Source organism: Babylonia areolata, chromosome 33 (genome assembly GCF_041734735.1).
Source record: "Babylonia areolata isolate BAREFJ2019XMU chromosome 33, ASM4173473v1, whole genome shotgun sequence".
Classification (NCBI taxonomy): domain Eukaryota; kingdom Metazoa; phylum Mollusca; class Gastropoda; order Neogastropoda; family Buccinidae; genus Babylonia; species Babylonia areolata.
The window spans coordinates 11,518,415-11,543,321 of NC_134908.1; the positions used below are offsets into that span (position 1 = coordinate 11,518,415).

General features: G+C 47.1%; 1 protein-coding gene across 1 annotated transcript; it reads left to right on the plus strand.

Moving 5' to 3' along the window:
* Window positions 1-1,298: 1,298 nt before the first annotated feature.
* Window positions 1,299-21,330, plus strand: LOC143276771 (uncharacterized). The gene is made up of 6 exons (XM_076581407.1): window positions 1,299-1,487; window positions 8,981-9,068; window positions 11,251-11,384; window positions 12,366-12,462; window positions 16,042-16,186; window positions 21,160-21,330. Exons 1-6 carry the CDS (start codon window positions 1,304-1,306, stop codon window positions 21,196-21,198), a joined length of 687 nt encoding a protein of 228 aa, XP_076437522.1. The 5' UTR covers window positions 1,299-1,303; the 3' UTR covers window positions 21,199-21,330.
* Window positions 21,331-24,907: the final 3,577 nt, after the last annotated feature.

Consider the following 24,907-nt stretch of genomic DNA (forward strand, 5'->3'; position numbering starts at 1 on the left):
CTGAGTGGGCCGACTGTCTGTCAGTGTGACTGTGCTGAGTGGGCCGACTGTCTGTCACACTGACTGTGCTGAGTGGGCCGACTGTCTGTCACACTGACTGTGCTGAGTGGGCCGACTGTCTGTCAGTGTGACTGTGCTGAGTGGGCAGACTGACTGTCACACTGACTGTGCTGAGTGGACCGACTGTCTGTCAGTGTGACTGTGCTGAGTGGGCCGACTGTCTGTCAGTGTGACTGTGCTGAGTGGGCAGACTGTCTGTCACACTGACTGTGCTGAGTGGGCCGACTGTCTGTCACACTGACTGTGCTGAGTGGGCCGACTGTCTGTCAGTGTGACTGTGCTGAGTGGGCAGACTGACTGTCACACTGACTGTGCTGAGTGGGCAGACTGACTGTCACACTGACTGTGCTGAGTGGGCCGACTGTCTGTCAGTGTGACTGTGCTGAGTGGGCCGACTGTCTGTCAGTGTGACTGTGCTGAGTGGGCCGACTGTCTGTCAGTGTGACTGTGCTGAGTGGGCCGACTGTCTGTCAGTGTGACTGTGCTGAGTGGGCCGACTGTCTGTCACACTGACTGTGCTGAGTGGGCCGACTGTCTGTCACATTGACTGTGCTGAGTGGGCCGACTGTCTGTCAGTGTGACTGTGCTGAGTGGGCCGACTGTCTGTCAGTGTGACTGTGCTGAGTGGACCGACTGTCTGTCACACTGACTGTGCTGAGTGGGCCGACTGTCTGTCAGTGTGACTGTGCTGAGTGGGCCGACTGTCTGTCAGTGTGACTGTGCTGAGTGGGCAGACTGACTGTCACACTGACTGTGCTGAGTGGGCAGACTGACTGTCACACTGACTGTGCTGAGTGGGCCGACTGTCTGTCAGTGTGACTGTGCTGAGTGGGCAGACTGACTGTCAGTGTGACTGTGCTGATTGGGCTGTCTGTCAGTGTGACTGTGCTGAGTGGGCCGACTGTCTGTCAGTGTGACTGTGCTGAGTGGGCAGACTGACTGTCAGTGTGACTGTGCTGAGTGGGCCGACAACTGTCTCTGGCCGATCAACAGGTGGCGTCAGCCATGTGGCGCGATCGCCCCTCCCCCACCCCCCACCCCTCTCTTCCATTCCCTGTGCCCCACCCCCCCAACCCCCTCCCCCGTTGTGGTGATAGAGATGCGTCCTTGACATTGGTATTGCCTGTAGAGTCAGTGTTGACGGGAGTAGTGTGTGTCCGTTGTTCAGTGGCGGGAGCGGGGAGCGCGTGGGGGGGGGGGGGGGGGGGTGGCTGCGTGTTGTTGGGGGTTTCGTTTGGACAAAATGTCCTATATACAGAGACAGGCATACCGGCAGATTCAGACTTGTTGTATTGTTTGTGTGAGAGTGACCACTGCAGCAAGCGACCTGTGTTCAATTCCCACTGTCAGCCTCCCTGTATCTCCACCAGCCGTCATGATCACCACCTATCTCCTCCTGCTGCTGGCCGCATCACTGACACCTGCAGGTTCTGTCCTCTTTGTCCCCCTCTATCTTCTTCTTTGTCCCCCTCTCTCTTCCTCTTTGTCTCTATCTCTCTTCCTCTTTGTCCCCTTCTCTCTTCCTCTTTGTCCCCCTCTCTCTTCCTCTTTGTCTCTATCTCTCTTCCTCTTTGTCCCCTTCTCTCTTCCTCTTTGTCCTCCTCTCTCTTCCTCTTTGTCCACCTTTCTGTTCCTCTTTGTTTTGTCTCTCTCCCTCACTCTCTCTCTCTCTCTTCCTCTTTGTCTCCCTCTCCCTTCCTCTTTGTCTCCCCCTCCCTTCCTCTTTCTCTTCCTCTTTGTCTCCCTTTCTCTCTTCCTCTTTGTCTTTCTCTTTGTCGCCCTCTCTCTTCCTCGTTGTCCCCCTTTCTGTTCCTCTTTGTCTCTCTTCCTCTTTGTCTCTCTCTTTTTCTTTGTCTCCCTCTCCCTTCCTCTTTGTCTCCCTCTCCTTCCTCTTTGTCTCCCTCTCCTTCCTCTTTGTCTCCCTCTCCTTCCTCTTTGTCTCCCTCTTCCTCTTTGTCTCCCTCTTCTTCCTCTTTGTCTCCCTCTTCCTCTTTGTCTCTCTCTTTCTCTTTGTCTCCCTTTCTCTCTTCCTCTTTGTCTCCCTCTCTCTCTTCCTCTTTGTCTCTCTTTCTCTTTGTCTCCCTCTCTCTTCCTCTTTGTCTCTTCCCTCTTCCTCTTTGTCTCCCTTTTCTTCTTTGTCTCCCTTTCTCTCTTCCTCTTTGTCTCCCTCTCTCTTCCTCTATGTCTCCCTCTCCTTCTATGTCTCCTGTCTCTTCCTCTATCTCCCTCTCTCTTCCTCTTTGTCTCTCTCCCTCTTCCTCTGTCTCCCTCTTCCTCTTTGTCTCCCTCTCCCTTCCTCTTTGTCTCCCTCTCCCTTCCTCTTCGTCTCCCTCTTCCTCTTTGTCTCCCTCTCCTTCCTCTTTGTCTCCATCTTCCTCTTTGTCTCCCTCTCCTTCCTCTTTGTCTCCATCTTCCTCTTTGTCTCCATCTTCCTCTTTGTCTCCCTCTTCCTCTTTGTCTCTCTCTTTCTCTTTGTCTCCCTTTCTCTCTTCCTCTTTGTCTCCCTCCCTCTCTTCCTCTTTGTCTCTCTTTCTCTTTGTCTCTCTCCCTCTTCCTCTTTCTCTCCCTTTTCCTCTTTGTCTCCCTTTCTCTCTTCCTCTTTGTCTCTCTCCCTCTTCCTCTTTGTCTCCCTCTCTCATCCTCTTTATCTCCCTCTCTCTTCCTCTTTGTCTCTCTGCCTCTTCCTCTGTCTCCCTGTCTGTTCCTCTTTGTCTCTCTCCCTCTTCCTCTGTCTCCCTCTTCCTCTTTGTCTCCCTCTCCCTTCCTCTTTGTCTCCCTCTCCCTTCCTCTTCGTCTCCCTCTTCCTCTTTGTCTCCCTCTCCTTCCTCTTTGTCTCCATCTTCCTCTTTGTCTCCCTCTCCTTCCTCTTTGTCTCCATCTTCCTCTTTGTCTCCATCTTCCTCTTTGTCTCCCTCTTCCTCTTTGTCTCTCTCTTCCTCTTTGTCTCCCTTTCTCTCTTCCTCTTTGTCTCCCTCCCTCTCTTCCTCTTTGTCTCTCTTTCTCTTTGTCTCTCTCCCTCTTCCTCTTTCTCTCCCTTTTCCTCTTTGTCTCCCTTTCTCTCTTCCTCTTTGTCTCTCTCCCTCTTCCTCTTTGTCTCCCTCTCTCATCCTCTTTATCTCCCTCTCTCTTCCTCTTTGTCTCTCTGCCTCTTCCTCTGTCTCCCTGTCTGTTCCTCTTTGTCTCTCTCCCTCTTCCTCTGTCTCCCTCTTCCTCTTTGTCTCCCTCTCCCTTCCTCTTTATCTCCCTCTTCTTCTTTGTCTCCCTCTCCCTTCCTCTTGGTCTCCCTCTTCCTCTTTGTCTCCCTCTCCTTCCTCTTTGTCTCCATCTTCCTCTTTGTCTCCCTCTCCTTCCTCTTTGTTTCCCTCTTCCTCTTTGTCTCCCTCTCCTTCCTCTTTGCCTCCCTCTTCCTCTTTGTCTCCCTCTCCTTCCTCTTTGCCTCCCTCTTCCTCTTTGTCTCCCTCTCCTTCCTCTTTGTCTCCCTCTTCCTCTTTGTCTCCCTCTCCTTCCTCTTTGTCTCCCTCTTCCACTTTGTCTCTCTCTTTCTCTTTGTCTCCCTTTCTCTCTTCCTCTTTGTCTCCCTCTCGCTCTCTCTTCCTCTTTGTCTCCCTCTCTCTCTTCCTCTTTTTCTCCCTTTCTGTTCCTCTGTGTCTCCCTGTCTCTTCCTCTTTGTCTCCCTCTCTCTCTACCTCTTTGTCTCCCTTTATCTCTTCCTCTTTTTCTCCCTCTCTCTTCCTCTTTGTCTCCCTCTCTCTCTACTTCTTTGTCTCCCTTTCTCTATTCCTCTTTGTCTCTCTCTACCTCTTCCTCTTTGTCTCCCTGTCTTCCTCTTTGTCTCCCTCTCTCTACTTCTTTGTCTCCCTTTCTATTCCTCTTCGTCTCCCTCTCCCTTCCTCTTTGTCTCCCTCTCTCTCTCTTCCTCTTTTTCCCCCTTTCTCTCTTCCTCTTTGTCCCCCTTTCTATTCCTCTGTGTCTTCCTCTCCCTTCCTCTTTGTCTCCCTCTCTCTCTTCCTCTTTGTCTCCCTCTCTCCCTTCCTCTTTGTCCCCCTTTCTATTCCTCTTCGTCTCCCTCTCCCTTCCTCTTTGTCTCCCTCTCTCTCTTCCTCTTTGTCTCCCTCTCTCTCTTCCTCTTTGTCCCCCTTTCTATTCCTCTTTGTCTCCCTTTCTTCCTCTTTGTCTCCCCCTCTCTCTTCCTCTTTGTCTCCCTTTCTATTCCTCTTTGTCTCCCTCTCCCTTCCTCTTTGTCTGCCTCCCTCCCTTCCTCTTTGTCTCCCCCTCTCTCTTCCTCTGTCTCCCTCTCTCTCTTCCTCTGTCTCCCTCTCTCTTCCCGTTTGTCTCCCTCTCCTTCTTCCTCTTTGTCTCCCTTTCTGTTCCTCTTTGTCTCTCTCTCTCTCTCTTCCACTTTGTATCCGTCTGTCTCTCTGTTCCTCTGTATCTGTCTCTGTCTCTCTGTTCCTCTGTATCTCTCTGTCTCTCTGTTCCTCTGTATATGTCTATCTGTTCTTCTGTATCTCCCTGTCTCTCTGTTCCTCTGTATATGTCTCTGTCTCTCTGTTCCTCTGTGTCTGTCTCTGTCTCTCTGTTCTGTCTCTCTGTTCCTCTGTATCTGTCTCTGTCTCTCTGTTCTTCTGTATCTGTCTCTGTCTCTCTGTTCTCTCTGTTCCTCTGTATCTGTATCTGTCTATCTGTTCCTCTGTATCTGTCTCTCTGTTCTGTCTCTCTGTTCCTCTGTATATGTCTCTGTCTCTCTGTTCTTCTGTATCTGTCTCTCTGTTCTGTCTCTCTGTTCCTCTGTATCTGTCTCTGTCTCTCTGTTCCTCTGTATCTGTCTCTCTGTTCTGTCTCTCTGTTCCTCTGTATCTGTCTCTGTCTCTCTGTTCTTCTGTATCTGTCTCTGTCTCTCTGTTCCTCTGTATCTATCTATCTCTCTGTTCCTCTGTATCTGTCTGTTTCTCTGTTCCTCTGTATCTGTCTGTCTGTTCCTCTGTATCTGTCTTTGTCTCTCTGTTCTGTCTCTCTGTTCCTCTGTATATGTCTGTCTCTCTGTTCCTCTGTATCTGTCTCTGTCTTTCTGTTTCTTACTGTTTCTATGTTTCTCCCTGACTGTGCAGACCTTACGATACTCAGCCACATGTTTTTTTGTTATTGGAAAAGACTACACGCTGTAACTTTTAGGATGTTCGTTGTTTGCGTTTTCCATGGGGTTAGTTGTGGACGTTTGATGCATGGATATGAGTTGTGATTGCTTTATTTTGATATCTGTATTTCTCTTCACTTAGGGGCTGTTCCCTTTACCTGAATAAACATAACGAAATATGCTTTGGCCATATTCCGTAACCATGATAAAGAATCATATGTAATTAGAATGTGGACAGACTTGCAAAACGTGGTGCAAGAAACGCTTCTATTTGGATTCAGCTTTCCGGCTTGGCGTGGTCAGAAATAAACAGACGGTATTGTTGTCAAGTGTTGACAAGTCATGCACTGTATTCAGCAGTTCCACATTCATCATCACAAATCTTTATGAAATTTTTTTGAAAAGTCTTGCATCGAGGTCTGTAATTGAAATCTCTCTCTCTCTCTCTCTCTCTCTCTCTCTCTCTCTCTCTCTCTCTCTCTCTCTCTCTCTCCCCCCCCCCCCCCCTGCCCTCTCTCTCTCTCTGTTAGGCTTTTTTTGTTAAAAGCAAGCCCCGATTAAGACTCAAATTTCCGAGCTGTTTGAACAAACCACAACGCCAAAAGCAACATCTGGCAATCAACACTCCAGTTTTTGCTAAATGGTTTTGTTTGATTATCTGCACATCTCGGGTGACATTTTCCACAAGCTGTCAGCAGTCAAAGCACAGTCAAATACACATAAACGTACATGAGCCCCAACACACACACACACACACACACACACACACACACACACACATTACAGTGGAGCATGGGGGCTGAATGTTGTCAACAATGTGTTCACTGTGGAGCATGGGGGCTGAATGTTGCCATCAGTTAATGTGTTCACAGTGGAGCATGGGGGCTGAATGTTGCCATCAGTTAATGTGTTCACAGTGGAGCATGAGGGCTGAATGTTGTCAACAATGTGTTCACTGTGGAGCATGGGGGCTGAATGTTGACATCAGTTAAAGTGTTCACAGTGGAGCATGGGGGCTGAATGTTGCCATCAGTTAATGTGTTCACTGTGGAGCATGGGGGCTGAATGTTGTCATCAATGTGTTCACTGTGGAGCATGGGGGCTGAATGTTGTCATCAATGTGTTTACTGTGGAGCATGGGGGCTGAATGTTGTCATCAATGTGTTTACTGTGGAGCATGAGGGCTGAATGTTGCCGTCAATGTGTTCACTGTGGAGCATGAGGGCTGAATGTTGCCATCAATCAATGTGTTCAGTGTTGAGTATGGGGGCTGAATGTTGCCATCAATCAATGTGTTCACTGTGGAGCATGAGGGCTGAATGTTGCCGTCAATGTGTTCACTGTGGAATATGGGGGCTGCTGAATGTTGCCATCAGTGTGTTCACTGTGGAGTATGGGGGCTGAATGTTGCCATCAGTGTGTTCACTGTGGAGCATGGGGGCTGAATGTTGCCATCAATGTGTTCACTGTGGAATATGGGGGCTGCTGAATGTTGCCATCAGTTTGTTCACAGTGGAGCATGAGGGCTGAATGATGCCATCAGTGTGTTTACTGTGGAGTATGGGGGCTGAATGTTGCCATCAATGTGTTCACTGTGGAATATGGGGCTGAATGTTGCCATCAGTGTGTTTACTGTGGAGTATGGGGGCTGAATGTTGCCATCAATGTGTTCACTGTGGAGTATGGGGCTGAATGTTGCCATCAATTAATGTGTTCACTGTGGAGCATGAGGGCTGAATGATGCCATCAGTGTGTTTACTGTGGAGTATGGGGGCTGAATGTTGCCATCAATGTGTTCACTGTGGAGTATGGGGCTGAATGTTGCCATCAGTGTGTTTACTGTGGAGTATGGGGGCTGAATGTTGCCATCAATGTGTTCACTGTGGAGTATGGGGCTGAATGTTGCCATCAATTAATGTGTTCACTGTGGAGCATGGGGGCTGAATGTTGCCATCAATCAATGTATTCACTTTGGAGTATGGGGGGCTGAATGTTGCCATCAATCAATGTGTTCACTGTGGAGTATGGGGGCTGAATGTTGCCGTCAATGTGTTCACTGTGGAGCATGGGGACTGAATGTTGCCATCAATCAATGTGTTCAGTGTGGAGTATGGGGGCTGAATGTTGCCGTCAATGTGTTCACTGTGGAGCATGGGGACTGAATGTTGTCATCAATGTGTTCACTGTGGAGTATGGGGGCTGAATGTTGCCATCAATCAATGTGTTCAGTGTTGAGCATGGGGACTGAATGTTGCCATCAATCAATGTGTTCAGTGTGGAGTATGGGGGCTGAATGTTGCCATCAATCAATGTGTTCAGTGTGGAGCATGGGGGGCTGAATGTTGCCATCAATCAATGTGTTCACTGTGGAGTATGGGGGGCTGAATGTTGCCATCAATCAATGTGTTCAGTGTGGAGCATGGGGGGCTGAATGTTGCCATCAATCAATGTGTTCAGTGTGGAGCATGGGGGGCTGAATGTTGCCATCAATCAATGTGTTCAGTGTGGAGCATGGGGGGCTGAATGTTGCCATCAATCAATGTGTTCAGTGTGGAGCATGGGGGCTGAATGTTGCCATCAATCAATGTGTTCAGTGTGGAGCATGGGGGCTGAGCGGGAAAGAACGTGGTGGTGGCAGCACTGTGCAGTCTTTAACCAGTCACCCATCATGTGGGGCGGCGGCCATGATCGGATGAAAGAAGACTGACCACAAGGCCAAAACACATCCAATCTCTATCATCCAAAATTAAAAATTTTTCTAGTTAGCGCGATAAATCAATTACTGTATTCCAGGTGATACCACCGTTTAAATAATGTTTTTTTATGTATCTCGATTACATGCATAAAACTATGTTATGAACGCGCAATAGCCGAGTGATTTAATCGTTGGACTTACAATCTGAGGGTCCCGGGTTTGAATCTCGGTGACGGCGCCTGGTGGGTAAAGGGTGGTGATTTTTTCGATCTCCCAGGTCAACACATGTGCAAACGTGCTAGTGCTTGAACCCGCTTCGTGTGTATACACACGCACAAAAGCAAATACGCACGTTAAAGATCCTGCAATCCATTTCAGTGTTCGGTGGGTTATGGAAATAAGAACATACCCAGCACGTAGCCCCCCCCCCCCCCCCCCCCCCGAAAACGGAGAATGGCTGCCAGCATGGCGAGGTAAATAAGCAAAACGGCCATACACGTAAAATTTTACACGTCTGAGTGTGTATGCATGCGTGACTTAAACCTGACTGAATGACACAGGAAACGAATGATGAGCGCCCAAATGGTAGCTTTCAGTCGGCTCTACCCAAGCAGGCAGCCTGTTGTGCAAATGACCCCGTGTTTGTAAAGCGCTTAGCGCTTGGTCTCTGACCGAGGATAGGAGTAAAACGTGTCTGTATCATTCGTCATTCATTCGTTAGAAAAGAGACGTTGCCATCGCCTCAGACACACAACATGTCGCCGTTTTCTCCAGATGGCTTCCGAAACGGAGAGGTGCCGTCAACACAATAATTCTAAGTTCATTCTGGTTAATTCGGAATGCACTTTCAAAATTAAACTATTCATGTGCAGTAAACCTGTTGATGGTGTTGTTAGTGTCATTCTCTGTGTTCTGCCCAGAACTTGTATTTCTTTTCATGTAATTGCGAACAAGAAAAACGATGTCATGCTCTCTTGTAATACGATTTGGTGGTGTGTATTTTCTTGCTGTGTAGTTCTATAAGTATTCAGGTTGTTTTCATTATAGTTTTGTTGTTTTTTTTATTTGATCGAATCCATTCGAATCCACAGGGGCGACCGACGTGTGTGTGACAGCTGTTGGCGGCTGCCTTGAGAACGCAGCTTACACAGATAATGCAACTTTCCCCACATTTTGCGAGTGAGTCTGTTCTTCACTGTCTCTGTATCCATCGGTCTTTGTATCAGTATGCGTGTGTGTGAGGGGTGATGTGTGCGTGTGCGGCCGTGTGTGTGTGTGTGTGTGTGTGTGTCCTGGGCTTGGACAGCTGACACAGAGAAGAGGGTGCAGGCCACGGAGATGAAATGCTTCCCAAAACTCCTCGACCACATCACAGTGAAGAAGGGAGAAACAAGTCAGGCAAACCACGGGATCAGATGATCTGCAGGGCACAGTGAAGACATCATCTCCAAGGCACAGTGAAGACATCATCTCCAAGGCACAGTGAAGACATCATCTCCAAGGCACAGTGAAGACATCATCTCCAAGGCACAGTGAAGACACAGTGAAGACATCATCTCCAAGGCACAGTGAAGACATCAAGGCACAGTGAAGACATCATCTCCAAGGCACAGTGAAGACATCATCTCCAAGGCACAGTGAAGACACAGTGAAGACATCATCTCCAAGGCACAGTGAAGACATCAAGGCACAGTGAAGACATCATCTCCAAGGCACAGTGAAGACATCATCTCCAAGGCACAGTGAAGACATCATCTCCAATGCACAGTGAAGACGGACGGACTGGAGGGGTGTGAGCACATCTCACTACCAGCAGGGCTGGCCCAGGGCCTGTAGACTGCAAGGAAGGTGGAGGGGAGACTGGCAGGAGGACATCCCAGAATGAACAGGCCTGAGACTGAGCGACACCCTGAGAAAGACGACGAACAGGGAGAAATGGAGAGAACTGGTTGCTAGGTCATCAGTAGTGAGCCTACAGGAGACTACACCATTTCATAATAATGATGATGATCATGATCATGATGATGATAATAATAATGATAATAATATGATAATGATAATACTAGTAATAGTAATAATAGTAATAATATAATGATAATAATAATATTTATGATAATAATGAGATTAGTGCATTTAGATAACAATACAGTATTTGTAGGATGCATACACTGTCACGCTACTCAAAACGATGAAGAGGTGAATATCATCATCATCATTGTCGTCGTCGTCATCGTCATCATGATCATCATCATCATCATTGTCGTCGTCATCTTGATCATCATCATCATCATTTTCATCATCGTCGTCGTCGTTGTCACTAGGGCGGACTCATTTTGTTTTGTTTTGTTTTTTGTTTGTTTGTTTGTTGTTGTTTTTTGTGTGGTTTTTTTTTTTTTTGGGGGGGGGGGTTCTCTATATTCGTGTCTTTCATGATTTTTTTCGCTTTTTTTGCTTTGTTTCACACACACACACACACACACACACACACACACACACACACACACACACACACACACACACACACACACACACACACACACACGGTGTTACACATCTGAACCATGCTATCTGTGTGACCTGCAACAGCCCCTTTCCCTCTGTACGATCAGCTTTAGGTCCACTCTGACAGCCTTCCCACAGGCGGGCGCTGCTCTCTGTCTCGCACTTGGAACACCCTCCTCTGGCTTTGGCAGACCCTTGCACTGCTGTTTCCAGTCTGGCCTTGTAACATACCTCTTTCCTACACACCTCCACAACCTCCCTTTTTCTGTCCACAGTTCTTAGCTTTCTGTCTGCATCATGTTTTCCTTTCATTCCTTTGTTTCTTTGTCATGCATGTGGATGCTGGGTGATGACAGCGCTTTGATTCCGTACACATGATTTAGCGCTACGTAAACTACAATAAAATAATGATATCATTATTATCATCATAATCATCAAAGTCGAGTTGTGGCCTAGAGGTAGCGCGTCTGCCCAGGAAGCGAGAGAAGCTGAGCACACGGAATGGAATCCCACAGTTGTCAGCAATGCCTCCCCCTTCCGGACCCTGAGTGCTGCTCTGGACGCCAGTCATCAGAACGAGACGATAAACAGAGGACCTGTGTATAGCATGTACTTAGCTCATGTAAAAGAATCCACGGGAACAAAAGATTTGCCCCTGTCAAAACTCGTAAACAACAACACCAACAAAAACAAAACAACACTTTGACAGAAAACATACACTCGCAAGCACAAAAAGGTTGCACTGTACTGCAGTGACGAGGTCTCCCTGGGGAGAGCAGCCCGGACCTCACACAGAGAAATATGTTGTGACAAAGAGTGACATAATACCAATACAGTCCAATGATGATCGTGATGACAGTGGACAGTCAGAGAGGTACCAGTGCCTGGAGGGCATCAAAAATGACCAGTGTCTGAACCAGATGGCTGAGACAGACAAACTGTACGATCTGCTGAAAGGGTTTGACTACATCTGTTCACCCAGTGTCAGGCCCGGTGAGTTGCCTTTCTTTCGTTTTCTATTTTCCCCTTGCATTGAACTCTGTATTTCTTTCACTGAAATATCATCATTATTGACGAAATTTTGCACAATTCGCCTATGTCACTGTAGAAAAATTACGTCAAAACACATGAAGAAATTGCAATGTACTTGAGTGACAATTAACTTGCAAGGGTATCTCTGTTTTATGATACACAAAGAATAAGAAAGAAAAAAAAAACAGTGAAAAAAAAGACTGATGAAAAAAACCTGGCATGTATGAAAGACATTCGACCCATTTATACATTTAAGAAACGTCTTTAATTAATGTCTTGTAAGACAGCCACTTTGTTTTAAAATCCTGTATGTAGGATTGTGTTCTTGCACTGCGCTCCACTTTATAACACCAGGAAATGTATCTTTCAAAAGTTGGGTGTGCATTTGTCAAATTTCCATATATAAGTGTACATTTTTCCTGTTTATAACCAGTGCGTACAATTTGAGCAATGCCAAACAGTACCATGCTTTCAGTTATTTTAATGTTGGTACATATTACACATTTCACCTTCATTAACTCTTCAAGATTCTGCCAAAAGTGTTTTGAATGTTCGCATCTCCAGAATATGTGCTTGGTGTTGTCCTTTTCATTGCTACAAAAATCACAATAATTATTATTTGTAACCCCCGTTTCTTTCAGGACAATATCAGTTCCAAGGATTCTATGTAATATGCGCATCTGGAGCCATTTCAGCGTAATGTCTTGAATTTTGCTTCTTTTGTAAAACAACTCCTTTCCACGAAATACATGTTTCCAATTTCTCAGACCCCTTTGGACAAGAATTTGGAAGTATGTCATCTGATACCAGAATGTCATAGAATAATCTGGTTCCTTTAGGTACTGAATATATTATTTTCAACATAGTGGGGGTATCATGTGCACAGTTACTTGACATGCTCAACTTTGTCAAGGTGTCAAGTGTCAAGTCTGTGTGTCTCAGATATACTGGGGGATCTGGACTGCATGTTAAAAAATAACGCCACCTTGAACCAGAGATACACCAAGTGTGCATTTGATAACCCTGCCACCTCCTGTCAGTGAGTATTTACACTGCCTCCACCTGTCAGTGAGTATTTACACTGCCTCCACCTGTCAGTGAGTATTTACACTGCCTCCACCTGTCAGTCAGTATTTACACTGCCTCCACCTGTCAGTGAGTATTTGCACTGCCTCCACCTGTCAGTCAGTATTTACACTGCCTCCACCAGTCAGTATTTACACTGCTTCACCTGTCAGACAGTATTTACACTGCTTCCACTTGTCAGTATTTACACTGCCTCCACCTGTCAGTATTTACACTGCCTCACCTGTCAGACAGTATTTACACTGCTTCCACTTGTCAGTATTTGCACTGACTCCACCTGTCAGTCAGTATTTACACTGCCTCCACCTGTCAGTCAGTATTTACACTGCCTCCACCTGTCAGTCAGTATTTACACTGCCTCCACCTGTCAGTATTTACACTGACTCCACCTGTCAGTATTTACACTGCTTCCACCTGTCAGTCAGCATTTACACTGCCTCCTCCTGTCAATATATACACTGCCTCCACCAGTCAGTATTTACACTGCTTCCACCTCTCAGTCTTTACACTGCTTCCTCCTGTCAGTCAGCATTTACACTGCCTCCACCTGTCAGTGAGTATTTACACTGCTTCAACCTCTCAGTTAGTATTTACACTGCCTCCACCTGTCAGTATTTACACTGCTTCCTCCTGTCAGTCAGTATTTACACTGTCTCCACCTGTCAGTGAGTATTTACACTGCCTCCACCGGTCAGTCAGTATTTACACTGCCTCCACCTGTCAGTCAGTATTTACACTGCCTCCACCTGTCAGTATTTACACTGCCTCCACCAGTCATTATTTACACTGCCTCCACCTGTCAGTATTTACACTGCCTCCACCTGTCAGTCAGTATTTACACTGCCTCCACCTGTAGTCAGTATTTACACCGTCACCTCCTGTCAGTATTTACACTGCCTCCTCCTGTCAGTCAGTATTTACACTGCCTCCACCTGTCAGTCAGTATTTACACTGCCTCCACCTGTCAGTCAGTATTTACACTGCCTCCACCTGTCAGTATTTACACTGCTTCTACCTGTCAGTCAGCATTTACACTGCGTCCACCTGTCAGTAAGTATTTACACTGCCTCCACCTGTCAGTCAGTATTTAAACTGCCTCCACCTGTCAGTATTTACACTGCCTCCACCTGTCAGTATTTACACTGCCTCCACCTGTCAGTCAGTATTTAAACTGCCTCCACCTGTCAGTATTTACACTGCCTCCACCTGTCAGTATTTACACTGCCTCCACCTGTCAGTGAGTATTCACTCTGCCTTCTCCTGACAGTATTACACTGCCTCCGCTTGTCAGTATTCACACTGCCTCCACCTGACAGTATTTACACTGCCTCCTCCTTTCAGTCAGTATTTACACTGCTTCCACCTGTCAGTCAGTATTTACACTGCCTCCACCTGTCAGTCAATATTTACACCACCTCCACCTGTCAGTATTTACACTGCCTCACCTGTCAGACAGTATTTACACTGCCTCCACCTGTCAGTATTTATACTGACTCCACCTGTCAGTATTTACACTGCCTCCACCTGTCAGTATTTATACTGACCACACCTGTCAGAAAGTATTTACACTGCCTCCACCAGTCAGTATTTACACTGCCTCCACCTGTCAGTATTTACACTGCCTCCACCTGTCAGTCAGTATTTACACTGTTTCCACCTGTCAGTCAGTATTTACACAGCCTCCACCTGTCTGTATTTACACTGCCTCCACCTGTCAGTCAGTATTTACACTGTTTCCACCTGTCAGTATTTACACTGCCTCCTCCTGTCAGTCAGTATTTACACTGCCTCCACCTGTCAGTTAGTATTTACACTGCCTCCTGTCTGTGAGTATTTACACTGCTTCCACCTGTCAGTATTTACACTGCCTCATGTCAGTGAGTATTTACACTGCCTCCTGTCAGACAGTATTTATACTGCTTCCACCTGGATAGAACCGAGTAAGAGCAGCCTTCAGACGCTCATCTCCCCTTTCACATCAGACTTCAGTCACACACAGCGCGCGCAAGTCTTTGTTGCCTAGGGTTCTTTTATGTGAGTTAAGTGCATGCAGGATCTGCAAAACTAGGGACTGGTTCACACGCACATGCACACATACACTCATGCTCATACACGTACACACGCATACGATCGATCTCTCTCTCTCTCTCTCTCTCTCTCTCTCTCCTCACCCCTCTCTCTCAGACAGACACAGACAATGCCACACACACACACACACACACACACACACACACACACACACAGACGCACGTATATTAGCGTGAATTCTACAACAAACATTTGCCAAGAATAACTCTTGCTGCCATGTGTTCTTTTACGTGTGTTAAATGCATGCTGCACACAGGACCTGGGTTAATCATCTCATCATGATGACCGGCATCCAAACCATCCCATTCAAGGTCTAATAGAAGGGGAGATTTTGTTTTACAGCACAACACAACACAACACAGCACAGCACAGCACAGCACAACACCGCACAGCACAGCACAGCGCAGCACAGCACAACACCGCACAGCACAGCACAGCACAACACCACACAGCACAGCACAGCACAGCACAACACCGCACAGCACAGCACAGCGCAGCACAGCACAGCACAACACCACACAGCACAGCACAGCACAACACAACACCACACAGCACAGCACAGCGCAGCACAGCACAACACCGCACAGCACAGCACAACACAACACCACACAGCACAGCACAGCACAACACAACACCACACAGCACAGCACAGCACAACACAGCACAGCACAACACCGCACAGCGCAGCACAGCACAACACCGCACAGCACAACACAGCACAACACCGCACAGCACAACACCGCACAGCACAACACAGCACAGCACAACACCGCACAGCACAACACCGCACAGCACAACACAGCACAACACCGCACAGCACAACACAGCACAGCACAACACGGCACAGCACAGCACAACACCGCACAGCACAGCACAACACGGCACAACACAACACAACACGGAACAGCACAGCATTGCACGATACAGCACAGTACAACACAGCACAGCACAACGCAGCACAGCACACCACTGCACTGCACAGCATAACACAGCACAGCAAAACACGGAACAACACAGCACAGAACAACACAGCACAACACAACACTGCACAGCATAGCATAGCACAACACAGCACAACACAACACAACACCGCACAGCACAACACAACACAACACAACACCGCACAGCACAACACAACACGGTACAGCACAACACAGCACAACACACAACACAACACAGCACGTCACGGCACGGCACGGCACGGCACGGCACGGCACGGCACGGCACGGCACGGCACACCACACCACACCACGGTACAGCACAACACAGCACAACACAACACAGCACGGCACGGCACAACACAACACAGCACAACGCAACACAGCACGGCACAACACAACACAGCACAACGCAACGCAGCACAACACATCACGGTACAGCACAACACAGCACAGCACAGCACAGCACAGAACAACCCAATTCAGTCCAATGTTGTGTTGGGGAGGTCCCTGGCTGCACGGAGGACGTGCGGTGCCCAGGCTGTGACGGACTGCTGCCCTGACTCCTGTCAGCACACCGACACCTTCAACCACTACAGCATGAGGACACTGGCCCGGGACCTGGGCTGTGCCTGGCCCCTCAGCTCTGGGGTCAGTGACTGACGGTGCTCATGGCCATCGTCAGGATGGTGACCATGGTAGTGATGATGGTGGTGATGATGATGATGGTGATGGTGGTGATAGTGATGATGATCATGATGGTGGTGGTGATTATGATGCTGATGCTGATGATGATGGTGATATTGATGATGATGGTGTTGGTGATGATGATGATGATGTGATAATCGTGGTGATGGTAGTGATGATGATCATGATGTTGCTGATGCTGATGCTGATATTGATGATGATGGTGTTGGTGATGATGGTGATGGTGGTAGTGACGCCGATGATGCTGACCATGGTGATGATAATGGTAGTCATCACGATGGTGATCATGATGATGGTGATGATGATATTGATGATGATGCTGATGGCGATGCTGATGGTGATGACGATGGTGATGACTGTTGTGATCATGATGGTGATGATGATCATGATGGTGATCACGATGATATTGATGATGATGATGATGTTGGTTATGGTGATGATGATGAAGATGTTGGTGGTGATGATGATGGTAATGATGATGGTGATGATGATGGTATTGATGGTGATTATGGTGGTGATGATGGTGATGGTGGTGATGATGATGGTGGTGGGGATGATGATGGTGGTGGTGATGGTGATGGAAATGGTGATGATAATGATGACGATGACGATGGTGATCGTCACGGTGATGATTATGATGATGGTGATGATGATATTGATGATGATTATGGTGGTGGTTTTGATGATGGTGGTGATGATGGTGATGGTGATGGTGACAATCACCACAGTAAGAACACAAATGGGCCATGTGCGTTGCGTGGCCTCTGACCTCTGACCTCTTGGGCGAGTGGCCCCACAACTAACCCCCTCCCACTGATTATAGTAATGATGATGATGGCGATGATGATTATGGTGGTGGTGGTGGTGGTGGTGATTATGATGATGGTGATGTTGCTGATGATGATGACAAAGGCGATGGTGATTCATGATGATAGTGATCATGGTGGTGGTGATGCTGATGATAATTGTCATGATGATTATGGAGTTGTGGTGATGGTGGTGATGTTGACGTTGATGATGAAGACGAAAATGAAGATAAGATACGATAACATAAGATACAACGGTCTGTAAATTCACAGACACTCGTCTTTTGGTTCGAGTACACGAAACATTACACATACAAAGCACAGTGACATTTACGACACGAACACCAATTAAAACAAACAACACGGTAACTTAAGTAATGAATCAATCTTGACTAGGCAAGAGAAACCACATGTCACTGACGTTAAAACAAGATATGCCAACATTCACCTCCCGCTACCATAAACTCCTCCATCCACACATACACACCAAATCACGCCCCCTCCTCACACATACACACCAAATTACACCACCTCCTCACACATACACACCAAATCACACACCCTCCTCACACATACACACCAAAATACACCCCCTCCTCACGCATACACACCAAATCACACCCCCTCCTCACACATACACACCAAATCACACGCCTCCTCACACATACACACCAAATCACACCCCCTCCTCACACGTACACACCAAATCACACCCCCTCATCCTCACACATACACACCAAATCACACCCCCTCCTCGCACATACACACCAAATCACACCCCTCCTCACACATACACACCAAATCACACGCCTCCTCACACATACACACCAAATCACACATCCCTCACACATACACACCAAATCAAACACCCCTCACATACACACCAAATCACACCCCTCCTCACACATACACACCAAATCACACCCCTCCTCACACATACACACCAAATCACACATCCCTCACACATATACACTAAATCACACGCCTCCTCACACATACACACCAAATCACACACCCCCTCACACATACACACCAAATCACACCCCTCCTCACACATACACACCAGATCACACACCCCTCCCACATACACACCAAATCACACATCCCTCACACATACACACTAAATCACACCCCTCCTGCATACACACCAAATCACACCCCTCACACATACACGCCAAATCACACATCCCTCACACATACACACCAAATCACACACCCCTCACACATACACACCAAATCACACCCCTCACACATACACACCAAATCACACCCCTCCTCACACATACACACACCAAATCACACCCCTCCTCACACATACACACCAAATCACACACCCCTCCCACATCCACACCAAATCACAAACCCCTCACACATACACACCAAATCACACCCCTCCCACATACACACACCAAATCACACCCCTCCCACATACACACCAAATCACACCCCTCCTCACACATACACACCAAATCACACCCCTCACACATACACACCAAATCACACCCCTCCCACATACACACACCAAATCACACCCCTCCCACATACACACCAAATCACACACCCCTCACACATACACACCAAGTCACACATCCCTCACACATACCCACCAAATCACACACCCCTCACACATACACATCAAATCACACACCCCTCACACATACACACCAAATCACACGCCTCCTCACACATACACACCAAATCACACCCCTCCTCACACATACACACCAAATCACACCCCTCACACATACACACCAAATCACACATCCCTCACACATGCACACCAAATCACACGCCTCCTCACACATGCACACCAAATCACACACACCCTCACACATACACACCAAATCACACATCCCTCACACATACACACCAGATCACACACCCCTCACACATACACACCAAATCACACATCCCTCACACATACACACCAAACCACACCCCTCCCACATACACACCAAATCACATCCCTCCCACATACACACCAAATCACACCCCTCACACATACACACAAAATCACACATCCCTCACACATACACACCAAATCACACCCCTCACACATACACACCTAATCACACATTCCTCCCACATACACACCAAATCACACCCCTCCCACATACACACCAAATCACACATCCCTCACACATACACACCAAATCACACACCCCTCACACATACACACCAAATCATACTCCTCCTCACACATACACACCAAATCACACCCCTCCTCACACATACACACCAAATCACACCCCTCTTCACACATACACAACAAATCACACACCCCTCACACATACACACCAAATCACACCCCTCCTCACACATACACACCAAATCACATCCCTCTTCACACATACACAACAAATCACACACCCCTCACACATACACACCAAATCACACCCCTCCTCACACATACACACCAAATCACACCCCTCCTCACACATACACACCAAATCACACCCATCCTCAAACATACACACCAAATCACACCACTCCTCACACATACACACCAAATCACACCCCTCACACATACACACCAAATCACACACCCCTCACACATGCACACCAAATCACACCCCTCCCACATACACACCAGATCACACCACTCCTCACACATACACACCAAATCACACATCCCTCACACATACACACCAAATCACACATCCCTCACACATACACACCAAATCACACCCCTCCTCACACATACACACCAAATCACACATCCCTCACACATACACACCAAATCACACCCCTCACACATACACACCAAATCACACACCCCTCACACATACACACCAAATCACACACCCCTCACACATACACACCAAATCACACCCCTCCCACATACACACTAAATCACACACCCCTCACACTTACACACCAAATCACACCCCTCCCACATACACACTAAATCACACACCCCTCACACTTACACACCAAATCACACACCTCACGCACACTTACTTAAGTAGACACTGATAACAACAGCCCGCCAGCAATGCTACATGACTGTGAAAGTTAAAACCTGACATAAAGCATGTAGTGTTCAATAAAGTACACTGGACTGTGAAAGTTGAAACCTGACAGAAAGCATGTAGTGTTCAATAAAGTACAACACACAACGAAAATTAAACGTGTTTACAGTGCAATCACTTAAGGAAATGTTTATGAAGATAATTATGCATTGGAATTGTTTTATGAATAAAATTAATGTAGACCACATAAGAAAACATTCCTCATAAAATTAACAAATAAACGAATAGATAAATAAATAAATAAATAGTTAAATAAATAAACTGATTAACTGATAAATTAGTAGAACTGATAAATGAAACTCATCCATTCACCTTCACTCCAACTCAATTCACCTACCCCCACCCTCCCCCCACCCACCCAACACTGCCCTCCACATACATACACATAATATGATAAGAAATTATTCTTTTTTCAACTTTTACACGGAGTTTACAACAGAAACTGCACTCGGAACAAAAGAGTTTTGTACACATTTTTTGCGTGCGGTAGATATTTTGTTTCGTCTTCTCAGTTTCAGAGCTGAGTGGGTGTTGTGAAAAGTTCAAAAGTGCAGGCTTTGCGTGTCGTGTCGATGACTGGCAGACAGCTGCTGAACACCTGCTGTCTTTCCAGCCAGTCTCACTGTGACAGCTTTGCCCTCGTCACTGCCCTCCGATAGTTATACTATGCAGAGAATTGAATATGAGTATGCTTTTAATGAGACTTTTGTACACAATTTGGAGTATGCTTTGGCAGCACAAAATATACAGCACAAAATGTTGACGCATTCACCCATATCATGAGGACATCATTGCCAAGGACCCATAAGTGTCAAAATGAAAACTCTCTCTCTCTCTCTCTCTCTCTCTCTCTCTTGAAATTATTGTATTACACGTAGATACTTATAATTATTTGTTGTGCATGCTTGCGTAATCTGGTGTATTCTGCTTTTGTGAATATTCTGGCTTTCAATTTTCTTTACCTATATTTTTCTTTGCCTGGATGTAAGAAAACAAACAATCATACCATGCTTATTCCTTTTCCTTCTCACTCGTTTCGTTTCAGTCAGTTGATTAAAATCTTTTTTTCTGTGTGCAGTCTTGTTCGCAAGTCACAGCAGGTAACTGTAAGGCCTGATCACGCGTCCTTCAACCCAGGCGATGAAATTTCGCGCATGTTTGAAAGCTTTGCTTTATGGCTACACGGGGCCTCCACTGACATACAGTCAGTAGTGGTAGAAGTAGCAGCAGCAGCAGCAGCAGCAGCAGCGGAAACCCCTTTATAAAGATGTTCCAACACGAACATCAGATTAGGATGAAACAACAGGATTCTTTGAATCAATAAAAGCTGTAACATTGATTAGATCATTATATGAGTTTGTTTATTCACATGCGCTGATGCGAGAGAGGGAGCGAGAGAAAAAGGAAAGAAGAAAAAATGGTGTGTATGTATGCAGTATGCGCTGGGCCGTATTGAAAGTGGGAAAGCAATGTAATCAACCTCACAACAGTTCATGTGGGCACCACTCCTATTAGGATCTAGGGCCTCTCTTGTCAGGAAGAGACCAGATGTTACATCATCTACAATAGGTTATAAAGGAACTGAGACCTAGGGCTTAAAGGAATAGGACATGTTGACATTGACACCTAGGGCCTAAAGGGATTGGGCATGTTGACATTGGGACCTAGGGCCTAAAGGGATTGGGCATGTTGACATTGGGACCTAGGGCCTAAAGGGATCAGGCATGTTGACACTGGGCCCTAGGGCCCAAAGGGATTGGGCATGTTGACATTGGGCCCTAGGGCCTAAAGGGATTGGGCATGTTGACATTGACCCCTAGGGCCTAAAGGGATTGGGCATGTTGACACTGGGCCCTAGGGCCTAAAGGGATTGGGCATGTTGACATTGACCCCTAGGGCCTAAAGGGATTGGGCATGTTCACATTGAGACCTAGGGCCTAAAGGGATTGGGCATGTTGACAGTGGGACCTAGGGCCTAAAGAGATTGGGCATGTTGACATTGGGACCTAGGGCCTAAAGAGATTGGGCGTGTTGACACTGGGCCCTAGGGCCTAAAGAGATTGGGCATGTTGACATTGACCCCTAGGGCCTAAAGGGATTGGGCATATTAACATTGAGACCTAGGGCCTAAAGGGATTGGGCATGTTGACATTGGGACCCAGGGCCCAAAGGAATGGGACATGTTGACATTGACCCCTAGGGCCTAAAGGGATTGGGCCTGTTAACATTGGGACCTAGGGCCTAAAGGGATTGGGCACGTTGACATTGGGACCTAGGGCCTAAAGGGATTGGGCATGTGACATTGGGACCTAGGGCCTAAAGGGATTCGGCATGTTGACATTGGGACCTAGGGCCTAAAGGGATTAGGCATGTTAACATTGAGACCTAGGGCCTAAAGGGATTCGGCATGTTGACATTGGGACCTAGGGCCTAAAGGGATTGGGACATGTTGACATTGAGACCTAGGGCCTAAAGGAATGGGACATGTTGACATTGACCCCAAGGGCCTAAAGGGAGTGGGCCTGTTAACATTGGGACCTAGGGCCTAAAGGGATTGGGCATGTTGACATTGGGCCTCATTGGGTATGGAGCGCGACGGTACTGGGTTCTATTGAAAATGGAAGTGGACCCTTGGGGGACGAACCCATTATCTATCTATTTGGGGGGTGGCTCACTTTCCCATTGAATTACATGCAACGAAACACAACGATAGAATAAACGCAGAGGACATAAATAATCAAGACTGCAGCGATAAAAACCTGCTCTCACAACACAATGTATTCTGGTATAATGTAGGAAACACGCAACAGATAATTGCCCTGGCAAAAGTTTTGTTGTAAAATCCAATCTGAAAAACGTGCGCGCTTGTGTGTGTGTGTGTGCGTGCGCGTAAGAGAGTTGGAGGAATACTGAGCCCAGCCTGGAGATGCTGGCCACATAACGCCACTTTGTATCCAAGAGAATGACCCAGACGGTGAAAGCCGCACACCAGCAAATAACACCTGAGCGGTTTCCTGAATAGGCCACACACCTTCATTAATCTTAGCTATGCCTGAGCATGGGGGTTGGGGGTGGTGGAGAGAAAGAGAGAGAGATCGAAAACGAAAACTCAGAAACTAGGATTTTAATGATCTGATACAATGTCACCGACCTCAACAGAGATAACGACGCCTGTTCATAGCACGCGCGCGCGCGCGCGCACGTACGCACGCACGCACACACACACGTACGCACGCACCCACACCTACCCACACACACATACACACAAACACGCACACACATACACGCACCCACACCCACCCACCCACACCCTTCCCCCCCTCTCAACCCCCCCGCCCCCCAACACACACACACACACACGCACGCACGCACACACGCACGCACATACTCTCTGCACCCTGTTGCAGTTCGACTCTGTCCATTCCGAGTTGTTTTCTCTTTCTTTTAGTGTTTTTGTTTTACCAGCCACTGCCTGGAGACATTTATGTGATGTGAACAGCGCTCAGTGTTTTTGTTTTACCAGCCACTGCCTGGAGACATTTATGTGATGTGAACAGCGCTCAGTTTGCTTAGCGTAAAGAATTTTCCGTTTGGATTATGATTAGGGCAAGGGTTAGGGTTATAATTTGGGTTATGATTAAGGCTAGGGCCAGGGTTGTGATTAGGGATAGGGTTGTGATTAGGGCTAGGCTTATGATTAGGGCTAGGGCTATGATTAGGGTTAGGGTTATGATTAGGGCTTAGGGTTATGGTTAGGGCTAGAGTTAGATCTATGATTAGGGTTATGGTTAGGGCTAGGGTTTGGGCTAGGCTGAGGGCTAGGCTGAGGCGAATGATCCGGGGATACTGGGTGATGTACCCGGCTTCTGGTGTCAGGAACTATGGTGGATGAATTGGAAAACATTTTCATTTCTTTCAGATTCTTTTTTCTACTGCAGGGTTCACGGACCCACCCCTGCAGTTGTGGAGTTTGGACCAGGTTCTGTTGTTGTTGCTTTTGCTTCCTGTTTGTTTGAATATTTCGAAGTGGCTTCAGGTGATATCCAGACGGCAATAGATGTGTGCAAGAACCATAACCACATTTACTAGTTTCTGTGTGTGTGTGTGTGTGTGTGTGTGTGTGTGCGTGCATGTGTGTGTGTGTGTGTTTTGGTTGTGTGTGTGTGTGCAGGTGTGTGTCTGTCTGTTTGTCTGTGACTCTGTGTGTGTGTCTGTGCGCGTGTCTGTGTCTGTGTATTTTGGTTGTCTCTGCGCGCGTTTGTGTGGGTGTGTGTCTGTCTGTGACTCTGTGTGTTTGTGTGTTTGTGTGTATATGTCTGTGATTTGTTAAGGAATGTATGCGCTGGAAATGAGCTCGTAAGTGCATGCTGACACGTGAGCACTTGCGAAAATATTTTTCTTGTGTGTTAATGCAGATTTTATTTATCCATATGCGTTTGGCAAAGTTATGCTTTTGAAGGAATGTGCGCACGCACGCTTGTGTATACGTGTCTGTAAATGTGCATAACCGCATGTGTGTTGGACAATGTGTTTTTTATATATATACTGGTTGGACATTTTGATTTTTTTATGTGACAGCGCGTGGATGTACATACATATGTGACAGCGCGTGGATGTACATACATATGTGACAGTACGCACATATGTGACAGCGCGTGGATGTACGTACATATGTGACAGCACGTACATATGTGACAGCGCGTGGATGTACATACATATGTGACAGCGCGTGGATGTACGTACATATGTGACAGCGCGTGGATGTACATACATATGTGACAGTACGCACATATGTGACAGCGCGTGGATGTACGTACATATGTGAC

Excerpts from the sequence above, each read along its gene's own strand:
- LOC143276771 (XM_076581407.1), top strand. The coding sequence starts at position 1,304 with ATGTCCTATATACAGAGACAGGCATACCGGCAGATTCAGACTTGTTGT. Across the intron at positions 11,385-12,365 it reads TTCACCCAGTGTCAGGCCCG|ATATACTGGGGGATCTGGAC; the intron begins GTGAGTTGCCTT and ends TGTGTGTCTCAG. Across the intron at positions 12,463-16,041 it reads AACCCTGCCACCTCCTGTCA|GTCCCTGGCTGCACGGAGGA; the intron begins GTGAGTATTTAC and ends TGTGTTGGGGAG.